This window comes from Aquarana catesbeiana, linkage group LG10, assembly GCF_042186555.1.
Source record: "Aquarana catesbeiana isolate 2022-GZ linkage group LG10, ASM4218655v1, whole genome shotgun sequence".
Classification (NCBI taxonomy): domain Eukaryota; kingdom Metazoa; phylum Chordata; class Amphibia; order Anura; family Ranidae; genus Aquarana; species Aquarana catesbeiana.
The window spans coordinates 125,562,712-125,584,831 of NC_133333.1; the positions used below are offsets into that span (position 1 = coordinate 125,562,712).

Genomic DNA, 22,120 nt, shown 5'->3' on the forward strand with positions numbered 1-22,120 from the left:
GCGATCACTGTTATAGACTGAGCCATTAGGAACTGTACATCCTTTAGCCCTGATACTGCCTGCAGGTCTTATTCACGGCCGCAACATGTGCCAACTATCTCCAACTATTAGCCAGTGAAGATTTAGGACTAAAAGAAGGCCCTACATCTGTAACTGACCCAAGGCCCAGCTTGTTTGCCATTTAAAGGGCTACCCCACCTTCTCTCATTTCTTTGAGTACACTCAAAACCACTAGGGAACTGCTATCCCTTTGAACCCATTTTAGAGTACAGTTGTGTTGTTTATTATTGATTTACAAATTCACCTATTGATTTTTTCTATTAATATAGAGGTACTTTTATAGATGTATTTGTTTTGTTTTATTGAGCTTTTCAATATGCACGACCCAAATATTGCATGCAATCTCCTTTAGTGAATTGAATCCAGAGTGTTGAAAGTGGTTGTAAAGCTTTTTTTTCATAAAAATATCAAACATGCCTATACCTACCTGCTCTGTGCAACGGTTTTGCACAGGGCAGCCCTGATCCTCTTCTTCTGGGTTCCCTCCTCTTCATCGAGTGCCCCCAGGGTCTGCCGCTTTACCTGTGTGCTTGCTCCCGAGTCCCACTGCTGCGTTCATTGACACAGACAGCGCCCCCCGATCCCGGTGTCACCGGATTTGATCGACAGCAGCGGGAGCCAATCACAGCCCTGCTATCAATCTGTCCAATAAGACAAGTGACATTGGCGAGAATCGCTGGTTATCACCGGGGTCAAGTACTTTTCACTTTTGGTGATAACAGTAAATAGGACAACAGGGGCACAGATAGCAATAAAAACTTTACAGGGGTTCTAATCCCTCTCCACTCTATCCAAAACTGAAAAAAAGTTTTGCTTTTAGTTATACTTTAAATTCTCGAGAGAGTAATTTTTTTTACTCATGTCAGAACTTTTTCTTTTATAATAATTATCATAATGTCATAGGCCCACTATAGGAACTTGCAAGGCTGGAAACACTCCAAGATTTTGCTTGTCTGTTTTTAAAGGTTCATGCTTCAGGGCCACTAATGTTATCCTTCCCTCACTTCGTATTTTGCATTGCACTGACATGTTTTGGGCCATGTTCCTTCATCAGAGACATTGAAGAAGGGGCATAGCCACAAAACATGTAAGTCATTACCCAGGGTACAACATTGGTCCATTCTTCCACACATATTTGTGACATCTATGTATCTTGCTGTATTTTGGTTATCCTAATGACCACATCAGCATTACTATCTTCCCTAACATCCTCACACGTTGCCAGTTATTTAGTGAGAGATTGACCAGCAACTAACCGTGTACCTGGATGTTCATGTGGAGATTGTACTTCTGCGATATGCCCTGATCACTTTTTGTAAGTGCAATTTTACTATTTTTGTTCTTATTAAAGTGGTTTTGTCATGATTATGCAACAATGTTTGTCTGTGAGATTACCTCTCCATGTGTTCAGATTAAGAGGCCAGCCACTCTCACCTGCCTGCTTAAGTAATCTCTCCTCAAAGCATGGCTCTACCCCAGCCCCTATCAGGGAACTCTATATTAACCTGTGCACTGCAAGCCAGCTCTGCTGATCAATATTGTGTGTTTGACTTCCGTGTGCTCATTGCTCTTTGTCCTACGTCTCATCCTGTTTACTGACCTTGGCTTGTTCTTGACTATCCCTATCTGCTTGTTGCCCTGATCCTTTTGGCTTATCTCCTGACTATCCTTGTTGTAGCAGTCTGCTGCTTCCTCTCTACCTTCCTGTACTCTACTTTGAGCGTGAGCTGGGAGACCCTGGGGGCCGCGACCTGGAGCCAGACTGCAGCGAAGGCCATCCCCACCATCAGGGGCCCTGGTGAACACCCACTGGCTCTTAGATTCCGTGCCCTGGGAAATCTCATGCTCTAGCTTCCGGTGTGGTCCGTGTTGGTGCTACAGAGTACCTGCTTTCCTGGACCACCCAGGGCTCCATCCGCAGCAGTCAGCCATAGGGTCCACTACCTTGCGGTGCACTCCAGACCCCCACGGGGTGCATCTGCCACCTGGACTCAGGTGACCTGACAGGTTTAACCACTTGCCTACCCAAGCAATTTTGAATTTTTCACATACATGGTAAAATCTGCATTTTTTTTTTATGTTATGCAAGAAAATTAAAAATTGTATATTGTATACTAAAAGCAAAGACCCTGGAGAATAAAATGATGTCTGTTGCAATTTTTGTCACACACGATATTTGCAAAGTTCTTTATCAAACATGCATTTTTAGGAAAAATACACTTAAATGAATTTAAGTGTACACAAACACAATATAAAACCCAATCATTTAGTAAAATATAAAAGATAATGTTGCGTTGAATAAATTGATACCAAACATGTCAAGATTTTAAAATTGTGCATCCCTGTGAAATGGTGACAAACAACAATACCTAAAATTGCCTATAGATGATGCTGTAAAAGCCTTTACAGATTATCAGTTTAGAGTTAAACATGAGCTCTGGTGCTAGAATTAATGCTCTCACTCTGACATATGTGCAATCACTGTTTGCATATGCATGCCGGACCTACGTGCGCAATTGCAATTGCGTGCAAGCACAGTGGAACAGGGGAGTTTTTAATTTGTTAAATTGTTTAAATTACTCAATTTAATTTACTTTTTTTACACTTTTTAATGTATTTATTTTCTTTATTTAACCTTATTACTATCACAAGGGGTGAACAGGCTACTGTGATAGCCTTGGGCAGTGACTAGTCTTCTTTATGATGACATCAGTGGTCTATTGGACCCCTAAAATCCTCCTCAAAACATCCGATCAAACACAGAACAGTTTGATCAGATGCTTCTCTGTCTACCGGCCAGGGAAAGACGGCTCTGAACGGGAAGTGACAAAAGTGTGATTAGTCACAGGGCATATCAGGGAATGGAGGTTTCTCCATCTCCTCTGTGTGTAGCCGACCCCTTTACTGGACTCCCTGATGTAACAGGAGAGCCTGGGAGTGGCAGAGGGAAGAGGGCCCCTTCTGAGCACTGTAAAAGCAATCAGGCAGCTGTAAAGCCACTTGATCACTTTTACAGGAAAGCCAATCGCCAGCCGAAAAGAATGACACCAGGGTCGTGGCTGCAGCTGAAACCATGTTCTTGGTATAACCTCTTGCTTCCGTGGCTCTACAGTATATACAATATATATATATATATATATATATATATATATATATATATATATATATATATATATACACACACAGCCCCTGGGCAGCAAGTTGTTAACCTGTCCTATTCAGTGCACTCTGTTTTTATACTTAGGCTTCAAAGAATGAAGTGGGCAGAAACTGGTGCCTGACTGGTGCAGTCGATAGGGCAGCCTCATATGAGCGGTACCTCATATTTAAAGAGGAAGGGGCAGAATTTAAAGAGGTGGCAACAGCTGGGAGATTTGCATTGTGGTGAGGAAACCTGAGCGGTATCAGCTGAGGGCGTCCACAGTAAGTCTGCAGTGGGGAAGGTGTAGAAAATCTACTTTAGGGCTTTTTGTAGTGTTGAATGCTTGATTGCTTTTGCAATTTAACTTGCCCCCCCCCCTAAATTGTTCCCATTAGGTGGATGTTATGTCTTCATCTGGCGTTTTAAGTTTTGGAAAGCGCCATAGTGGGCCATCCAGACCAGCAGGAGCAAATTCTATAACACAGTTGGGGATACCTATGATAAACAACTTTTATTCATATATATTAAATCTTTATTTAAAAAAAAAAAGAAAGAAAAAAAAGGTTACCTGAAGTGGGCTTTAACTTGTGTTCTTCTTACATAAAGCCCATCTAAAACTACCTATCCATCTAAAACTACCCTGTCCACTGTATCAACAGTGTTTTTACCCTGCTGAAGGAAGTTGAAAATTAACAGATCCACTCGCAGGATCAAAATTGTGATTGAAGCAGGAATAAAGATTTTGCTACACGGATAATATAAAGAAAGTGGATATGCACTGAAACAATGTAAGTTATTTGGTTTTGTTTTTTTATTGTGTGTTTTAATAAAACAATGTCACACAATAAAGTATTTTCTTGTTCTATATTTAAACAGAGGAATATGACAGCATTTTAAAGGAGAGCCAGTAGCCAGAGATGACCACAATGGCACCAGTGCGCAGTACCTGTTCGTAATGTGTGTTAAACTGTTTTAGTTCCTCCATCAGAAGCCAGTGTGACAGGATGACAACACAGAAGCACATTTGGCAGACAGGGACATAGTGTTGTCACCCAATAACAGAAAATACCTGAGAAAGGACCTTCATAGCTGGGTCACTAGATATTACTTTAATGAAAGTTGCAGCTTTAGAAATAATAAACAAGACTTTACAAGCTACAGTGTTAAAACTTAAATGACATTTTACCAACAAGTTTTAACTATACTTTGATAGAGTGAATTGGTGATAACAGATTAGTAAAAAGTTGAAGTCAATATGATATGAAAGAATGAATTTATTTTTTTACCTCATTGTTATAGCATATTTCTTAGCCAGAAGAAAATTGAGCAATTAAGGAAAACATTCCAACATTAACATTTCAGTAAAACTTTGTCAATATAGTTTTTATATAAAGAGATACTACTTTGCAGAGATAAAGAAAATATGGATTTGCAAATTAAAGAATACAGCCATAAGAACATGTGTACCATGTCTGTAAATTTGTGTATAATAATTCCAGACCTAAAATGGTCATGCAAAGAAAGTGTACACATGACAATCAGAGTTTGCACGTAGGGCAATTTTAAATCAATCACCATTAAATGTACAAAGAAATGATTGGGGAAAAGAAGCGCAATGTACCCAGTCAGGTTATGGCTGCAAGCAATTTAAACAGATACAGCATACATTATTATTTTTTAACCAAATTAAATACGCTTTTGTTGTTAAAAGGCAGCAGGTGAAGTAATCACTTGATCTTACTTAGTGCTTATTTTTTTATGTTTTATTGTATCTTTTTATTTTTTTGTCTGCCGGGAACCATTTTCCTTGATGGTAAAGTCAGAAAGAACGCTTGCATTACGGTGATCTGAGCTTTTTAAGCACTATCCCTAATCCTCTGCAGACACACATCATTTATTTTTGGAGCTGCAGTCTTTTTATGTTATATTTCTTTAGTTCCAGGATACTGCACTTGTGTAGAACAAGTATGTGTTTAATTATAATGGTTATGCATATTAGGATATTAACACCTTAAAACATGTGTTCCTGAGGGATCCTTTTCTTATATTCTCTTAAAGCCTATCTAAACACAAGCATTTCATTGTATATATTGCAGCTAAACAGTCATTAAGTGTAGTGGTTGCATTATTTTTTTCCCCCCTTAATTTAAAAAAGTTTTTAAAGTTAGGGCTCATGCACGCTGATGGTTTGGCCCATAAAGCATAAAAACCTGGCATTTTGGGCACAGGGGAGGCACAGGTGCAGTGTGCAGCCCATTGCCATCAGCCTGTCAAAATCATCAGTGACAGGTTGAAATACACAATGGGGGTTATTTACGAAAGGCAAATCCACTTTGCACTACAAGTGCAAACTACAAGTGCAAAGTGCACTTGAAATTGCACTGAAAGTGCACTTGGAAGTGCAGTCGCTGTAAATCTGAGGGGAAGATATGAAATGAGGGGAAGCTCTGCTGATTTTATCATCCAATCATGTGCAAGCTAAAATGCTGTTTTTTATTCTCCTTGCATGTCCCTCTCGGATTTACAGCGACTGCACTTCCAAGTGCACTTTCAGTGCAATTTCAAGTGCACTTGGCACTTGTAGTTTGCACCTGTAGTGTAAAGTGTATTTGCCTTTCGTAAATGACCCCCAATGGCTGTACATGGCTGTATGCTGTTCTAAAGCCGTGTACACACTGGTGGACTTTTCGTCCGGACTGGTCAGACGGAACAAATCTGTCGGACAATCCGACCATGTGTGGGCTTCATCGGACCTTCAGCTGACTTTTTCTGTCGAAAATCACATGGACTTTAGATTTGGAACATGTTTCAAATCTTTCTTACGGACTCAAGTCCGGTCGAAAAATCAGTTCGTCTGTATGCTAGTCCGACGGACAAAAAAGGACGCAAGGGCAGCTATTGGCTACTGGCTATGAACTTCCTTATTCTAGTCCCTTCGTATATCATCACGTTCAAACCAACAGACTTTCGAACAGACTTTAGTCCATTCGTGTGTGGGCAAGTCCGGTCGTTCGAAAGTCCGTCGTAACTCTGTCAAAAGTCCGTCGGAAAGACCGTCGGACCTTTGATGCTGAAAAGTGTGCTTGTGTGTACGCAGCATAAGCAGTTTCCTAAGCTTACAATCAAGGTAATTCCAGGTATACGAAATTATCTCTCAATCTATGGCGGATTAATGTAATACTACCTCTGTATATGTCAAATCTATTATGTAATAATTCCTAAATTAAAATGCAGCTATTATGTTGGCATGATCAATTACAATTTTTTTAGTATTGTTAACGAAAATGGAGTTTTAAAATTAAAGTTTTGGAATGTCAGTGTTTTACATATTTTCTGCTTTTTTGTACACATTAAGATATTACCACCCTTATATTTTCCCACAACTATAGCTGGGAACTTGGAACTCCCTACCTTATAAAATCATAGCGAAAGTGATTGGCACAGAAAATGGTACAAAGACACACCAGGACCAAGTTAGAAAGTCCTTACTATTATATCTTGTATAAAATTTCATAAAAGTTCATAAAAGCCATGGGGTACTATAGCAACACTTCTGTCAGCTCCCTTGAAAGTGAAGTAATTCTCTGGAAGACAGGTACAAGAACAACAAGGTGCGCCGGACTAATTGTAGCAAATTGGATCAAAAGGGGGATTTATTAAGCAACAGCCAATTGGCTGCTCATATTAACATGGAGATCAACAAGCATATTAGAGAAGGTAACAGCACAGAGTAACACTCACACTCTGAACTACGATATCCAGATAACAAATGGCTAGTAAATCCGGCACTCCCAAAATCCAGGTTCTCCGAGGCTTTGGATGTCCTTCAAACACCCAAAATAGCAAACTTGAGAAAATCCAAAGAACGAACCAGCACTTCTGGATATAACATCTGTGGTCTTTATTATATCATATCAAGTTAAAAAGGATAAGCAGACATGTTTCAGCAGCAAGCCTTGTTCACAGCTATAAGAGAAGGTGTCTGTCGTAACTGGGGGCCCCCGGGATGCGTCGAGGCAGGTTTGCCGCACTCCCGGCAAGGTCAGTGGATCAGCTGGCTGGGACCCTGCCTTGTGGTGTGGTAACCAGCGTGGAACACACTCAGAGCAGGGCCAGACGTGACATCAAGACATGTTAAGTGATGCATTTCAAAGCTTGTGCTTTTTCCTCAGACATCCTCTTCTCCCACAGGCTCAAAACAGATTTTCCTTTAGCAGTATGGAAGAAACGTAAAAAATGGACTGCAAGAAAAAAAAGTTTTCCTTGTGTTAAATTTTATTTGTTGCAGTTTGCAGGGCAGGGGAAGTCAGACTCAAGGCACATGTCTATTATATGTTTTATTATACAGCTAATGTTTAACCGCTTGCCGCCGGACGGCTGTCATATGACGGCCAGGTGGCACGGCTCTCATTCTGGGAGGGCGTCATATGACGCCCTCACCTTCCTGGGCCAACAGGGGGCGTGCGCGTGCCACCGGTGGCAATCGCACGCGCGTGCCCGGCGGCCACGATGTCCGCCGGGCACGCGCGATTGCCTGTTAACACGGCAGGACCGTGGATCTGTGTATGTAAACACACAGATCCACGTCCTGTCAGAGGAGAGGAGACCGATGCGTGTTCTCAGTATAGAGCAACACCGATCGTCCTCCTCCCCTTGTGAGTCCCCTCCCCCTTCAGTTAGAAACACTCCCTAGGAACATAATTAACCTCTCGATCACCCCACTAGTGTTAACCCCTTCCCTGCCAGTGACATTTATACAGTAATCAGTGCATTTTTATAGCACGGATCACTGCATAAATGTGAATTGTCCCAAAAATGTGTTAAAAGTGTCTGATATGTCCGCCACAATATCGCAGTCAAGATAAAAATCACAAATCGCCGCCATTACTAGTTAAACAAAAAAAAAATTAATAAAAATGCTATAAATCTATCCCCTATTTTGTAGACGCTATAACTTTTGTGCAAACCAATCAATATACGCTTATTGCGATTTTTTTTTAACCAAAAATATGTAGAAGAATACGTATTGGCCTAAACTGATGAAAATTTTTTTTTTTTTTTTTAAATGGATATTTATTATAGCAAAAAGTAAAAAATATTGTGTTTTTTTTCAAACTTGTCACTCTTCTTTTGTTTATAGCGCAAAAAAATAAAAACCGCAGAGGTGATCAAATACCACCAAAAGAAAGCTCTATTTGTGGGGAAAAAATAATAAAAATTTCATTTGGGTGCGGTGTTGCATGACCACGCAATTGTCATTCAAAGTGTGACAGTGCTGAAAGCTGAGAAATGGCTTGGGCAGGAAGGGGGTGAAAGTGCACTATATTGAGATGGTTAAAAATAGAAACTCTGAATCACATGAAGCTGGAAACCATAAATCAATATGTGATTTGAAAAGAACCCTGTATCGAGAGACATATACAGCACCCTATTTCTAAAAATGCTCTCTTCCTGGCAGTCTCTGGTTTCATAACTTTTAATGTATGTAAATTCAGGAACCAAATTTTAATAAATTTTATTGCAGTTTACCTGTCTTTAAATGTGGTACCTGCATACATTTTCTTTTTTTCAGGCTGTTTTTCCCTAATTGTCTTTCAGGACAGCCACCTGAGAGACCTTGGCTCCTCCCCTCTGTAGGAAACACTGCGCCAGCCTTCTATAAATTTCCTCCTCCCCTGCTGGCTCCTCAGTTATTTGTGTTTCCTCTAGAGGGAAGACACCACTGGAACCAAGCCAGGAGAGCCAGGGAGGCTCAGGCAGCATGTCCTAAAAGGAAGCAGAGGCTGCTTGGACAAAGACAGGAAGAAACCAACCTGGTGAAGATCGTCACCCCCGCATCCCTGAGGTGGAGGTCGGGGGGGCTCCTTTTCAGCACCAAGCGCGGTGGAGGAGGTGCATGTCGAGGCAGTCCCATCCCCTCAGCAGCATGTGGTAGCACTGGCAGTGCAAACCACGCCGGGTATTGGGACCGCACGGAGCCGATGGCGGGTGACGACACGTCTGGCGGAAGGGGCGTGCACTTCCGGATTCCTGGGGGAAAGCATTATTAAAGAATGTATTAGCAAATTAGTACAGGAACATTCCACAGAGCAGGACAGTGATCTAGCAGCATCTGTTAAAGAGCTATCCAGTACGTTAAATCATTTAAAACCTTCTTTGAAGGGTTTCAGATCCTGCAGCTTCAGACTGCTCCTCCCCCAGTACAGACAGCGTTACCAAAGACGCAAGCACTACCCTCCACTAGTGCAGGCCCTTCAGTAGCCCCTAGAGACGAGGCGGAAGAGGAGCCTGACAGTGCAGCTGCCGGCTCCCAGGAATCAGAGGGTGAAGCTCTGGAGGGGGATTCCAGAAAGCCATCCCGATACAAACTCTCATTGGAAGAGGTCGACCATCTATTGGGGGCCATTTATGCCACGCTAGGTATACAAATGGAAAAGAAACCTCTATCACTACATGATCAGATGTATGAGGGCCTAGCAGAACAGGAAAAGAAGAATTTTCCTGTTCATGAGGTTTTAATAGAGGCAATTAAAAAAGAATTGCAGGAGCCAAAAAGAAAACCATTTTTTTCTAAAGCCTTAAAGAGACGGTTTCAATTCACAGATGACCCATCATCAGTATGGAACAAAACCCCAAAATTAGATGCAGCCTTCTCACAAGTTCGAGGCACACGGATTTGGCATTTGAGGATATGGGGGTCTTATCCGAGGCAATGGATAAAAGGATGGACTCATGGGACTCCACAGTGGAAAGCTTAAAGCCAGCTATGGCAGTCACGGTGGTGGCCAGAAATGTAGAGTTCTGGTTGACCCAAATTCAGGCACACATTAAGGAAGGAACTGCAAAAGAGCAGATTCTATCTTCCTTTCCCACACTTCTGCGAGGCATCTCGTATATCGCAGACGCATCAGCAGAACTGGTACAGATGGCAGCCAGATCCTCCGCACTAGCCAACTCTACAAGAAGGGCCCTGTGGCTAAAGACATGGCAGGGGGTCTACGTGTCTAAAGCCAAACTTTGCAGGATCCCATTTACAGGGGACTTGCTGTTCAGGCCAGGGTTGTAGAAGGTGCTGGACCGCGGATAAAAAGAAGGTGTTTCCGCTGAAATGCAAAACAACCTGGAGTCAGCCACAGCAGAATAAAAGGGGGCAAAGAGGGGACACAAGATCAAGTTTTACAGCACCCAAGAAAAGACCTTGGGTTCAGAGAGGGAAAAGCAAGCGACGGGCGATTTTTCATTCTCCTGAGCAAACCCGCAGTAAACAATGACAAATTAGTCACAGCGGGAGGAAGACTGGGGGCCTTCCTCTCACAATGGGAAAAGATATCCTCCATTCAGTTTATTTTGAGAATGATAAGAGATGGGTATCATCTAGAGTTCTCAAGATCACGCCCAAGCAGGCTTTACACCACCAAGCTTCCAAAAAACAGAGAAAAGGCCAGAGGGTTAATGAGAGCCATAAAGGATCTCAGAAAACAAGGAGTAATCACCAAGGTACCAAAGGAAGAAACAGGGCAGGGCTTCTACTCCCACATATGTGGAGTACAAAAACCCTCAGGAAAGGTCAGACCAATCCTCAACCTCAAACCCTTAAATTTATCCATAACTTACAAAAGATTCAGAATGGATTCCATATACTCAGTGAAGGCTCTATTAACTCCAAACTGTTATATGGTTTCCCTAGATTTAAAAGAAGCATACCTACACATCCTGATACATCAGAGTTGTCAGAAATTTCTAAGGTTAGCAATAGGAACAAAAAAGGAAACCATGCATCTTCAATTCCAAGTTCTACCCTTCGACCTTTCCTCTTCACCCAGAATTTGTACAAAAATTTTGGCAGAAGCTCTTGCACCATTGCAAGTCAAAGGCATATCCATCATTGCCTATTTAGATGATCTTCTCCTTTTTGCAGAATCTCCTGGGAGATTACTAGAAAACCTCAAATACACACAGACATTCTTAGAAGATCTAGGTTGGTTGATAAATATAGAAAAATCCAACCTACAACCCACTCAACAGATAACGTACTTAAGATATAGAATAGACTCAGCTCAACAAAGAGTGTTCCTACCCAAGGAGAAGATAGAAAACATTCAAAAGGAAATAAAAGCAATGCAGGCCAATCTACCATGTGCTATAAGACAGATAATGTCAATGCTGGGGTTGCTAATTTCTGCAATCCCAGCGGTGCAATAGGCAGGCCTACATTTTCGGCCACTGCAGATGTTCCTATTAAAAATATGGGATCACAGGAGTCTTTGGACACAGGGGTTCTAATACCAGCAAGGGTAAAATGAACCCTATGGTGGTGGAGGAGAGCAGAAAATGTAAACAAAGGACGGCTGTGAATCCTACCCATTTACCAAATCCTAACCACAGACGCAATCGGCTTAGGGTGGGGAGCACATTTAGGTTCTTTAAATCCTTGAGCAGGCAGAGACTGATACAGAGTACAGCCTTTCCAAAGTGGGACCTTTCTGCCTAAAGTGGCCTCGAAATTTCACAGAGGCCAAGAAATTGTGTTACCATCATTTTGTCCAAACCCTTCTAAGGAACAAGAAATAAAGTTCCATAATTTAGACATCAGGAGATGCGTCTTTCATTATTTAGAGGTAACAAAAACACTTATTAAGACGGATTCCTTATTTATTTTATTTTTTGGAGCTAAGAAAGGGCACAAGGCCTCAAAACGCACCATAGCCAGATGGTTAAGAGAAGCCATTGATCAGGCTTATAAGTTAAGAGGCATGCAGATCCCAGAGTGTATCAGGGCACACTCCACGAGATCAATGGCAACATCGCAGGCAGAGAGAGCTGGAGCAACGCCGGAACAGATTTGTAAAGAGGCTACATGGTCCAGCTTTGCTACTTTCTTTTGTAAGACACTATAGAGTGGACCTTTGGTCGGCCAAAGATCAGATCTTTGGACGCAAGGTCTTACAAGCTGTGGTTCTACCCTAGGGGTAAGTGCTCGTTTATCCTCTCAGGTGACTGTCCTGAAAGACAATTAGGGGAAAAATTAAGTTACTTACTGGTAATGCTCTTTCCCGGAGTCTTTCAGGACAGCCGGGTACCCACCCAAAATGATTTCCTTAAAGGAAATGTGATATAGTTGACTATGTGTATCATATGTTCTTGTGTCTCCCCAGCGGACTGGAGGTGCTCTTTAAAGAACTGAGAAGCCAGCAGGGGAGGAGAAAATTTATATAAGGCTGGAACAGTGTTTCCTACAGAGGGGAGGAGCCAAGGTCTCTCAGGTGGCTGTCCTGAAAGACTCCGGGAAAGAACGTTACCAGTAAGTAACTTTGTTTTTTCATGTTTTTGCCTGGTGAGCCTGCCAGTGACACACTTTCTGTTCTAGGGTGATAGCATTCACTCGCTTTATCCTTGCAGTAGAGGTGCTGCGACCCCAGGCTGCTTGCCCCTGTTTTGTGTTACAGAATACCCCTCCTCCTCTCATCTCCATAACATGGGGGTTTTCTATAGTTCACAGCAGAAAACTGGGCAGGGCTGATAACATGTTTGATGTTTCAGTGCAGAATAGGCAGAATCCACAAAAAGGTAGGAGGTCACTGTATTTCTGGTGGGATCAAAAGCTATTGTGATGCTTATTGAACCATTGTAACAAAAGTCTTTTAGTGGTAGATTTAATAGACCACATGGGGGCAAATAGGAGAGGTTCTTGTTGGGGTTTACATACACTTTAGGGCCTCATTCACACATGGCGTTTTAATCCATGCCCCATGCAGGGCCATGTTTCCAGCATGGGAGTGCACAGGTGTGCACCAACACCTTCATGTCATTCTGGGAGCAGCAGCTTTGTCTTTGCAGCCGCTGTGTCCCCCATAGCCTTTCACTGGACATGATGATGTTGAGATACAGTATGCCACTTGAGCGTGGAGGAGCACCATCTGCCAGTGGAGCTGAGGTAAGTTAAAAATTGCAAAAATTAAAAGACAGCAGCTACAAATACTGCAGCTGCTGACTTTTAATAATAGGACATTTGCCTGTCCTGGAGTCCAGCGATGTCGGCACCGCATCAGATGTTTCCATCAGCTATCGGGTGCTGCCACTGCCATTACCGGTAAGGGGGCCCGGTAGTGAAGCATTATGGGTCTCTACTGCACATGCGCAAGGCACCGCTACGCTCTCCTACTGGCCTGGCGGCAGGGGAAGAAGGAGAGAGGAGGAGGGAGTCGAGATGCTGACATAATGTGCCGTGGCCCAGTCTCCCAGAAGTGAAGATAGAGTACCTGTCAAAAACAGGCATTTGCTCCCTCCGAAAGGTGACAAATGTGGCACCAGAGGGGGGAGGACACAAATGAGTGGAAGTTCCACTTTTGGGTGGAACTCCGCTTTAAAGTGCTTCTCCTTCCCTCTGGACTACATGAGGTGTTGATCATTTTCAAATTTCCTGGAGTTATGCTTTAATTCACTAATATGGCACTTACATAAAGGAAGGAAAGCCAGTGAAATGTCAGAATGCTTGACCTCTATACTTTTTCTATGTCATTGACTCAGAAAGCACTAAAGTCAATTAATTAGCATAAACTGCCAGGGAACAGACATTTTCATAAAGCAAAGTCAGCAATGCCATCTTACATATTTCTGCCAATTTTGGTATCCTTTAAAGCTATTTTGTGATGTTAAAAACAATAAATGTTTTTGTTAACTGTGTTTCTCTAAGAAATAAAAGGGCACAGTAAGAGAAAAAAATCATGATCAATGATAAAAATATAAGTGTTTTTTTTGTATTAATGTAAGAGTTGAGTGGGAAGTTGTGCTTCTAGTCACGTACATTTGTTTCAGTTGCTGTTTTTGCTGGGTATCTGTATTTTAGAAGACATTGTTGTCTTAAGTCTTTTCTGTTTTTTCAAAACCCTCACTCTAGCTAAAAAAAACCCCAAAAAAACTTTGACAGCATTTATGGATGGGACTGCAGTTTTTGCCAGTCATTCTGTGCTATAAAATCTATTTGCTTTAAGGTGATACAGTGGGTGCAGATTAGCAAGCAAGAGCAAAGAGAATGTGCAAATTACAGCATCCAAGAGTAAATCTTATGTCAACAGACTTGACCACTGCTAACTGAAATGTAAATGTCCATAGTGGCCATTAGATTCTTTGTTTCATTCTGTTTAAAAAAGGACTAAGGCAAAGTGTTTACTTTCTCTGATGGCATGGAGGAGCTCAGCTATGAGGAAAGATTAGAGGAACTGAATGAGAAGAGGAGAATAAGGGGGATATGATCAACATGTTCAAATATATAAGGGGTCCATATAGTGAACTTGGTGTTGAGTTATTCTCTTTACGGTCAACCCAGAGGACACGGGGGCACTCTTTACGTCTAGAGGAAAAGAGATTTCATCTCCAAATATGCAAAGGTTTCTTCACAGTAAGAGCTGTGAAAATGTGGAATAGACTTCCGCCAGAGGTGGTTCTGGGCAGCTCAGTAGATTGCTTTAAGAAAGGCCTGGATACCTTCCTAAATGTACATAATATAACTGGGTACTAACATTTATAGGTAAAGTTGATCCAGGGAAAATCCGATTGCCTCTTGGGGGATCAGGAAGGAATTTTTTCCCCTGCTGTAGCAAATTGGAGTATGCTCTGCTGGGGTTTTTTGCCTTCCTCTGGATCAACTGAGGGTATAAAATTGGGTATATTGGATTGTACGATATTTTTTATTTTATTTATTTATTGTTTTTAAGGTTGAACTGGATGGATTTGTGTCTTTTTTCAACCTGAATAACTATGTAACTATGTAACCTTATTTTATTTCACCTGTACCAGTACTAGACAGGGAGACCCAGGGATTATGGAATATGTAGATTCTTAACAGGAAGTGTCACTTCTTAGACTACAGTCCGAGTTCATTCAATAACCCAGGGGTGTCAAACTCAATTTCATCATGGGCCATAATCAACAGTATGCTTGCCCTCAAAGGCCCAGGTGTATCTGGAATGTGCCATGTGCAGATTTGAGGAGTGTATTATGTACAGAGTGCAGAGTTCAGGGGTGTGCATAGTGTAGGGTTTAGGGGTGCACTATGCACGGTGTGCAACCCCAACCTCCACCTCCCCCTCCAATCATCTCCTATGTGGCCTAGCTCTAGTACCTCCCTGCGTAGGCAGCCTGGCATCTCCTTACAGGGAGATCATTCTCTCTCTCTCATTCTCTCTCAGATTCTGGAGATCTGTCCCTGCCGTGAGTCTGTTCCAGGAGCCACTGGGAGCAAAGCTGTCCCTTGTAAACACAGAAAGCTTCTGTGTTTACAAGGGACAACAGGGAGAGTTGGAGGTTGCAGAATGGGGTTGTGCCATGTTCTAGCTGTAAAACTGGCTGCAAGGGCCACATGTTTGACATATGTGCATTAACCAGTGCAGTGTCATGCCATGCCATATGCCTCATGGTTGAACACAAACCGAAACTTTTGACACCGGAATGCAACTGTGACAGACCTAGCCGGGAGAAAGACTTTTGGAGGGAACTGAAAAGTCTCTCTCCCGGCTAGGTCTGTCACAGTAACTATTTACTCTACTATAGTAGGCTGTGTGTGCAGGGCAAAAAATGACACAATGAAACTACATGATCAATGCACATATTATGAAGGTGAAAAACTGCACTTTGCACATCTTCAGTAATCTCTGCACTGCTTCACTGGATATGTCTTTATACTCTACAAATATGTTTCTTGCTCTGTTCACCTTTGTTAATTACATTTTTGAATGACTATTCTAGGTTGTGGAAGAATGCCTGTTTTTAAAATGGGTGTTACCAGAAAAAGAGAAAACTGCTTATAAACTGCAGTGGACCACAACCAAAATCTTATATATTTTACTTAAAGTAATGTAAAAATCAATATAATCGCAGAAAAAATACAGATAAATTAAGCCATATGCCCTCAAGATGTTTTATTGCACACCATTATAACAAAAATAACATGGTACTACTGTACATGATATCCTGTTAGAACCCCCAAAAAACCCTACCCACCCCAAATAAAGGGGGAGTTCTAATCGCAGCACAAATATCCCACACTTCTGAAATGTACAATTTCTAATATTCAGGGTGTGTACATGGTCCAGAAAATAGGGCCAGGTCACATCCTACATGAACCAACGGAAATGTAAGGAGATGAATATAGAATTTCAATAATATGTATGAATGAATGAATGTTAGTCTTACAGTCAAACTATATGATAAAAACTAATGATGATGATGATGATGACAACGTTCCATTCTCTCAATGTCTGCTAAGAGAGGACAAGTCATTCAAGGTCTTGGTTCATAACTACAAACACAAGCAGCAGAATTCATGAGGTTATCCAACTCTCATGAGCATTGAAATAGGACTAGGCAGAGTTAAACAGCATGTAACAGAAAGGTGATTTTGCCAGCAGCAAGGTAGTCCTCATCAAAAATACTGAATCACAAAATTTTTTAAGCGGCCATATAAGCTTTCTATTAATCTGAGAAGAGTAACATATACCTGTCTTGGAATCAATGGGGGTTATTTACTAAAGGCAAATCCACTTTGCACTACAAGCTCACTGCAAGTGCACTTGAAAGTGACAAAGTGACCTTGGAAGTAAAGTCGCTGTAGATCCGAGGGGGACATGCAAGGAAAATAAAAAACAGCATTTTAGCTTGCACATGATTGTATGATAAAATCAGCAGAGCTCCCACTCATTTCAGATCTACCCCTTAGATTTAGAGCGACTGCACTTCCAAGTACACTTTCAATGCACTTTCAAGTGCATTTGCAGTGCACTTGTAGTGCAAAGTGGATTTGCCTTTTGCCCTTAGGCTACAGTGGAACTGCAGTACACACTTTTAATAACATGCTAATTAAAACTGTACTGCTTTTTGTGGAGTGACTTCACCTGAACTTTTATCTTGTGTTGTTTCTGTGCATATACAGTATTCTCTGCAAAGAGAGTATTTTACACTGAGGATATCACTACAAGACTATGGGGTTTATTTATTAAAGGCAAATCCACTTTGCAATGCAAGTGCACTTGAAAATGCACTGAAAGTGCACTTGGAAGTAAAGTCACTGTAGATCCGAGAGGGATATGCAAGGAAAATAAAAAACAGCATTTTAGCTTGCACATGATTGGATGATAAAATCAACAGAGCTTCCACTCATTTCAGATCTACCCCTTAGATTTAGAGCGACTGCACTTTCAAGTGCACTTGCAGTGCAAAGTGGATTTACCTTTCGTAAATAACCCCCTATATTTGATCCACCATAATAGCATTTCTGGGTAGTAATGATACCCCAGGCATCCATTGAGGACCAGAGTGTCTAAGATATAACTTTCAACCTGTAGATGCCTGCAGTGATTTATTTAACACTAATGGCATGTGTGCACAGCAAAGATTTCTAGACACTCACTATAAGTCAGATTAAATGGGACACATTTTATTTTTTTGTGTAATTATATGCTTTTTGTAATTATAATTGTTTACCTTAGTTTGGATAAAATATATAAGATTTTGGTTGCTGTCAACTGTAGGCTATAAACTATTCACTTTTTTGGTTGCATTCTCTGATGCTCACTGTGCACTCTGTTTTGCTGGAGGATTTGTAGGCCACTGTCTTGTTGACTCGTTTTTTTACTTTGAAATGACCATCTATGTCTTCTTAGGTCTTCTGAACCTGGAGAAGCTCCTGCGCCAGTTTCTCATTTCCAAGGACTGTCTTTCAGTCAGGATGCTTGATGACAGTTGGGACCCAACGCCACTCTTAAAAGAAATTCGTGATGACAAGACCAGTACTATCATTATTCATGCTAATGCATCAATGTCCCACACAATATTAATGAAGGTGTGCAAATTACATAATTTTAAAGTTTTATCTCTCACAATGTCCCAATTTACACAGAGCTGTACAATATGTCTGTTTTTTTTTTGTCCATCCATGCATCTATCATTGTCATAGGAACATTAGGCTAGGTTCACTTTTTTTATTTTTTCCAAACTCCAGCCTCCCTGTGTACCAATATAGCAGTAATGTACCCCTTTTACAGAAAAAAAAAGCTTTCTATTTGTCCTAGGCCAGGCTTTGCATCAGCCTCCAATTTGTTGTATAAAATACTTCTCCATTACTTTCTGGACAGCCCTTAGGTTGCGAAAACCATTAAGATACAGGAAGGAGTTGACCTGCTGACCTCATTAACACACACCCTGCACCTGCCCTCTCTTTCCAGGAGATCACTCCCGCCCACCTCTGCAGGTTCATGCTTTTCCAGTGCAATCAGTGACCACTATCCTCACTAAATACACAGCCATCAATTTATTTTCTACCTTACTGTCTTCTTGCATAGAGCATTCATTTGGCAGAGTGTGCAGGAGCTGAGCAATCAGATAACCGCCTATGTGGAGCAGAGCTGTACTATTAAAAAGAGGAGAAGTGTGTGTCCCTGGAAGCCTGTAATGCTCACCCTACACTGTACAATCTGATTGTACAATCTTCTTTAGATCTACCATCAACTGTGTAGTACAAGGGCCTGCCTGTCTGGATACAGGATGATTGGATAAATTATGTGCCCTTCTATTCTATAGTTTTATTAAATCTAAAGGAGATCATACAGAGATTGTACAATCAGATTGTATAGTGTATGGCCACCTTTATACACCTAAATTAATTAGTCACACTTTTGCCCATTAATTGTTAATGACAGCTGAAATACAGAAGCAAGCTCACATTTTGCCATGTGAAAAAATGAGTGGCAAACAGCAAAACGCACAGTAAAAAATGTGCAAACAGCAACACACCAAAATGTCACATGAGCTACTTTGGTTTGATTTCAATGGGTTGCCCTGTGCACGTTGCGGGAAAATTGAGCCAAAAAAAAAAAGTACGCTCCCACTGCGCTAGGTGTAAATGGAGCCTGAAAGTGGTGTTTTACACAAGAACAATGAAGCTCCATTCATATCTGTGTATTTCCGAACACACAGCAAACTCTACAGAAAACATGCACTTTAATGCTTGTTTTGAAAACAAACGTGCATTGCACTTGCAACGCAATAAAATGATAACGGCACTCCAAGCATGGGTAGCAGGCGCACATCTGCCGAACAAGCTGCAAGTGCAAAAAAAGGGAGGCATTTCTTAAAGTGGTGTTCCGGCCGAAATTATACTTTTTAAATAGATAAAAAACTTTTAGTAAAGTTAGTCTGTAAACCAAGGTTTTGTTAGTTTATAGCAGTAGTTTGTTATTTTACTGGACAGATATCCAGTATCAGTTCTTGGATATTGAAGTCTGTGTAAATGTAATGTTTTCCAACCCATTTGTTCTGTGGGACTATCAGTCCCAGCAACACTCTGTAACAGTTTTAAATGTGTGTAGTGGTAAACAAACTTCTGGGTGTTAACCCTCTCACCGCACCAGATCTGGACAGATGGGTGTCTCCGTTTCAGTAGTTCTCAGCCTGTGTGGAGCCCCAACCTCGCTGTCACGCTGTTCCGTTTTCTAATGACCAGGAGTCCTCAGTTACCTCCTCCACGGGTCTCCGGAACGATCACTTCTGTTACTTCAGCACACTGTGATATGATGGCGGATCCTTGCTGCTGCTCCGCTCCTTCACAATAGGCCGCAACCCTGTGGGACACACACACCCACAGAGTTCTGCTGGCAGGCCACGCGTCTCAGGAACAAGAGATCTAAGATGGCCGATCCCAGCCCTTTTATATCCTCCCCACAATGCAGTTCCGTTTTCCTCTGGTCCTTGAGCACTGTGGGTAAGTCATAGTTGATGTCCAGAAGTAAACAATCAATCACTTCCATGTCACGTCTCAAAATAATGAAAAATAAACAGATTGCTTCCTTATAATTAGCCACTAGATGGCGCTATATCAACTTATTACCTTTACAACAATACATATGACTAAAAACAAAAGTTGTCAGCGCTACATACTCCCCCTGCTTGAAATCTTTGGTCCCCAAAGATATGCAAGACCTTGTTACTGCTACACATTTTGGCCTCTAAACGAGTGCACAGGACCGACAGAGGAGCCTCCCACCAATTCTCAGGTCTTGGGAAACTATTCTGTGTACCCACAACTGTCACCTTGGTATCAGATACAGGTGTGTCAAAGGGTGAAACAGGGCTCTCCATTTCCAGATTGACAGAGGAGGAATTAGGCTCATCGACATTCCTTTTACTGGTAACCTTTGTTACTTCAGAACACTCGTCCAGTGTATCATATGTCAGTCTTTTGGGTGGGCGAATGCTCCTCTTTCCTCTTTGTCCTTTTGGTGTGTCCTCTATTTCTGGGTGAACACTGTTTTCTTCTATTATAGGACCTTGTTTCTTCCAATTCAGTGGGAGACAAACACTCTTCAGACCGTTCAGACAATGGTACAAACTCTGAAGCTTCTGGCCTAAGGGCCTCACTATCTTCTCTGGGTGTCGGGGATGAAACACCCCTTTCAGCTTCGGGTGTATCAGATGACCACAACCAGCTGATGTCCATGTCTCTCTCCTCACTATTTTCAGTTGTTAAAGACCCAGACTGAGACCTAGTTACAGTCCGACGTGCAATTTCAGATGTAGATGGTAACTCCTCCTCGGGGATTATCCTGACTGCATCAGTGAGGGGCAAAAGGTGATTCCGATGCCAAGTCTTAATTGGTCCAGCACTTCCTTCTGGTCTAATTTCAAATACTGGAAGCCCTGGGAGCTGTTTACATACAATGTATGGCTGTGACCTCCAGAGATTTGCCAGCTTGTGTTTCCCAGGAATACCCAAATTTCTTAGTAGAATTTGGTCACCAGGTTGTAGATTCTGAACCCTTACTTTGAGGTCAAAGATCCTCTTATTTCTATTCCCTCTGTTGTTAGCCTTCTCATAAGCAATCTTCAGACTCTTCCGCAGCCTATTTGTATATCAGCTATGAGGGTTCTCTGAGGTGTGGTCCAGAGAAGTTCCAAAAGCCAAGTCCACTGGTAATCTAGCCTCTATCCCAAACATCAACTGATAAGGTGAATATCCTGTGACGTCACTCTTAGTGCTATTATACGCATGTACTAAAGCAGTGATATGTCTACTCCAGTTGGGCTTTTGCTCAGAGGTCAGTGTCCCTAACATATTAAGAAGAGTTCTATTAAACCTCTCCGGCTGAGGATCTCCTTGCGGGTGATAAGGTTTAGTTCTAGACTTCTGAATTCCCAATAAATCCAACAACCTCATGATGAGCGTACTCTCAAAGTCTCTTCCCTGATCTGAGTGAATCCTCTGTGGTAAGCCATAATGGACAAAAAACTTCTCCACTAGCGTTTTTGCCACTGTGACTGCCTTCTGATCTTTCATGGAGAAGGCTTGAGCATACCTGGTAAAATGGCCTGTGACTACCAAGATATTTCCTTGCCCACTCAAGTCGGATTCTAAACACAGGAAATCTATGCAAACTAAATCCATGGGACCTTGGCTTGATAAATGACCCATCAGGGCGGCTCGTTGCGGCAAAGTCTTTCTCTGGATACACCTATGGCAGGAGTGACAGTAACTCTCCACTTCTTTCCTCATGTAAGGCCAATAGAATCTATCCCTTATCAGTTGAAGAATTCTTTCTGCCCCCAGATGGCCATGACAATCATGCAGGGCGATTAACACTTTCTCCCTGTGTTTTTCTGGCAGAAACAGTTGCCACTTTTCCTCCAGATCTTCAGAGGGGCCCCTTCGGTAGACCACCCCTTGTTGCAACTGCAACCGACTCCACTCTTTATGCAACAACAGAGCTTCCATCCGAGCACTTTTCAAAAGTAAATTGGGGTGCTGACTCCAAAGCTTCCAGTATCAAGCTGCAGAGTGGATCTTCCTGTTGATCTCTCCTAAGGTCTTTCCTTGATAACTTAGGTAGACCTTCTCCTGCAATCTGAGAGACATTACAGTAGTACCTGGGC

The 22,120-nt window shown here is 41.9% G+C and overlaps 1 protein-coding gene across 7 annotated transcripts in view; it reads left to right on the forward strand.

Annotated features, from left to right (window-relative positions):
- The window catches only part of GRIK4 (glutamate ionotropic receptor kainate type subunit 4), a 925,106-nt gene that overhangs the window by 732,491 nt on the left and 170,495 nt on the right, over nt 1-22,120 (forward strand). For all 7 annotated transcript variants that reach the window (XM_073602576.1, XM_073602574.1, XM_073602569.1 and 4 more), the window contains one exon: nt 17,860-18,038. In XM_073602576.1, coding sequence (XP_073458677.1) covers nt 17,860-18,038 — 179 coding nt within the window. The remainder of the gene's footprint in view (nt 1-17,859; nt 18,039-22,120) is intronic.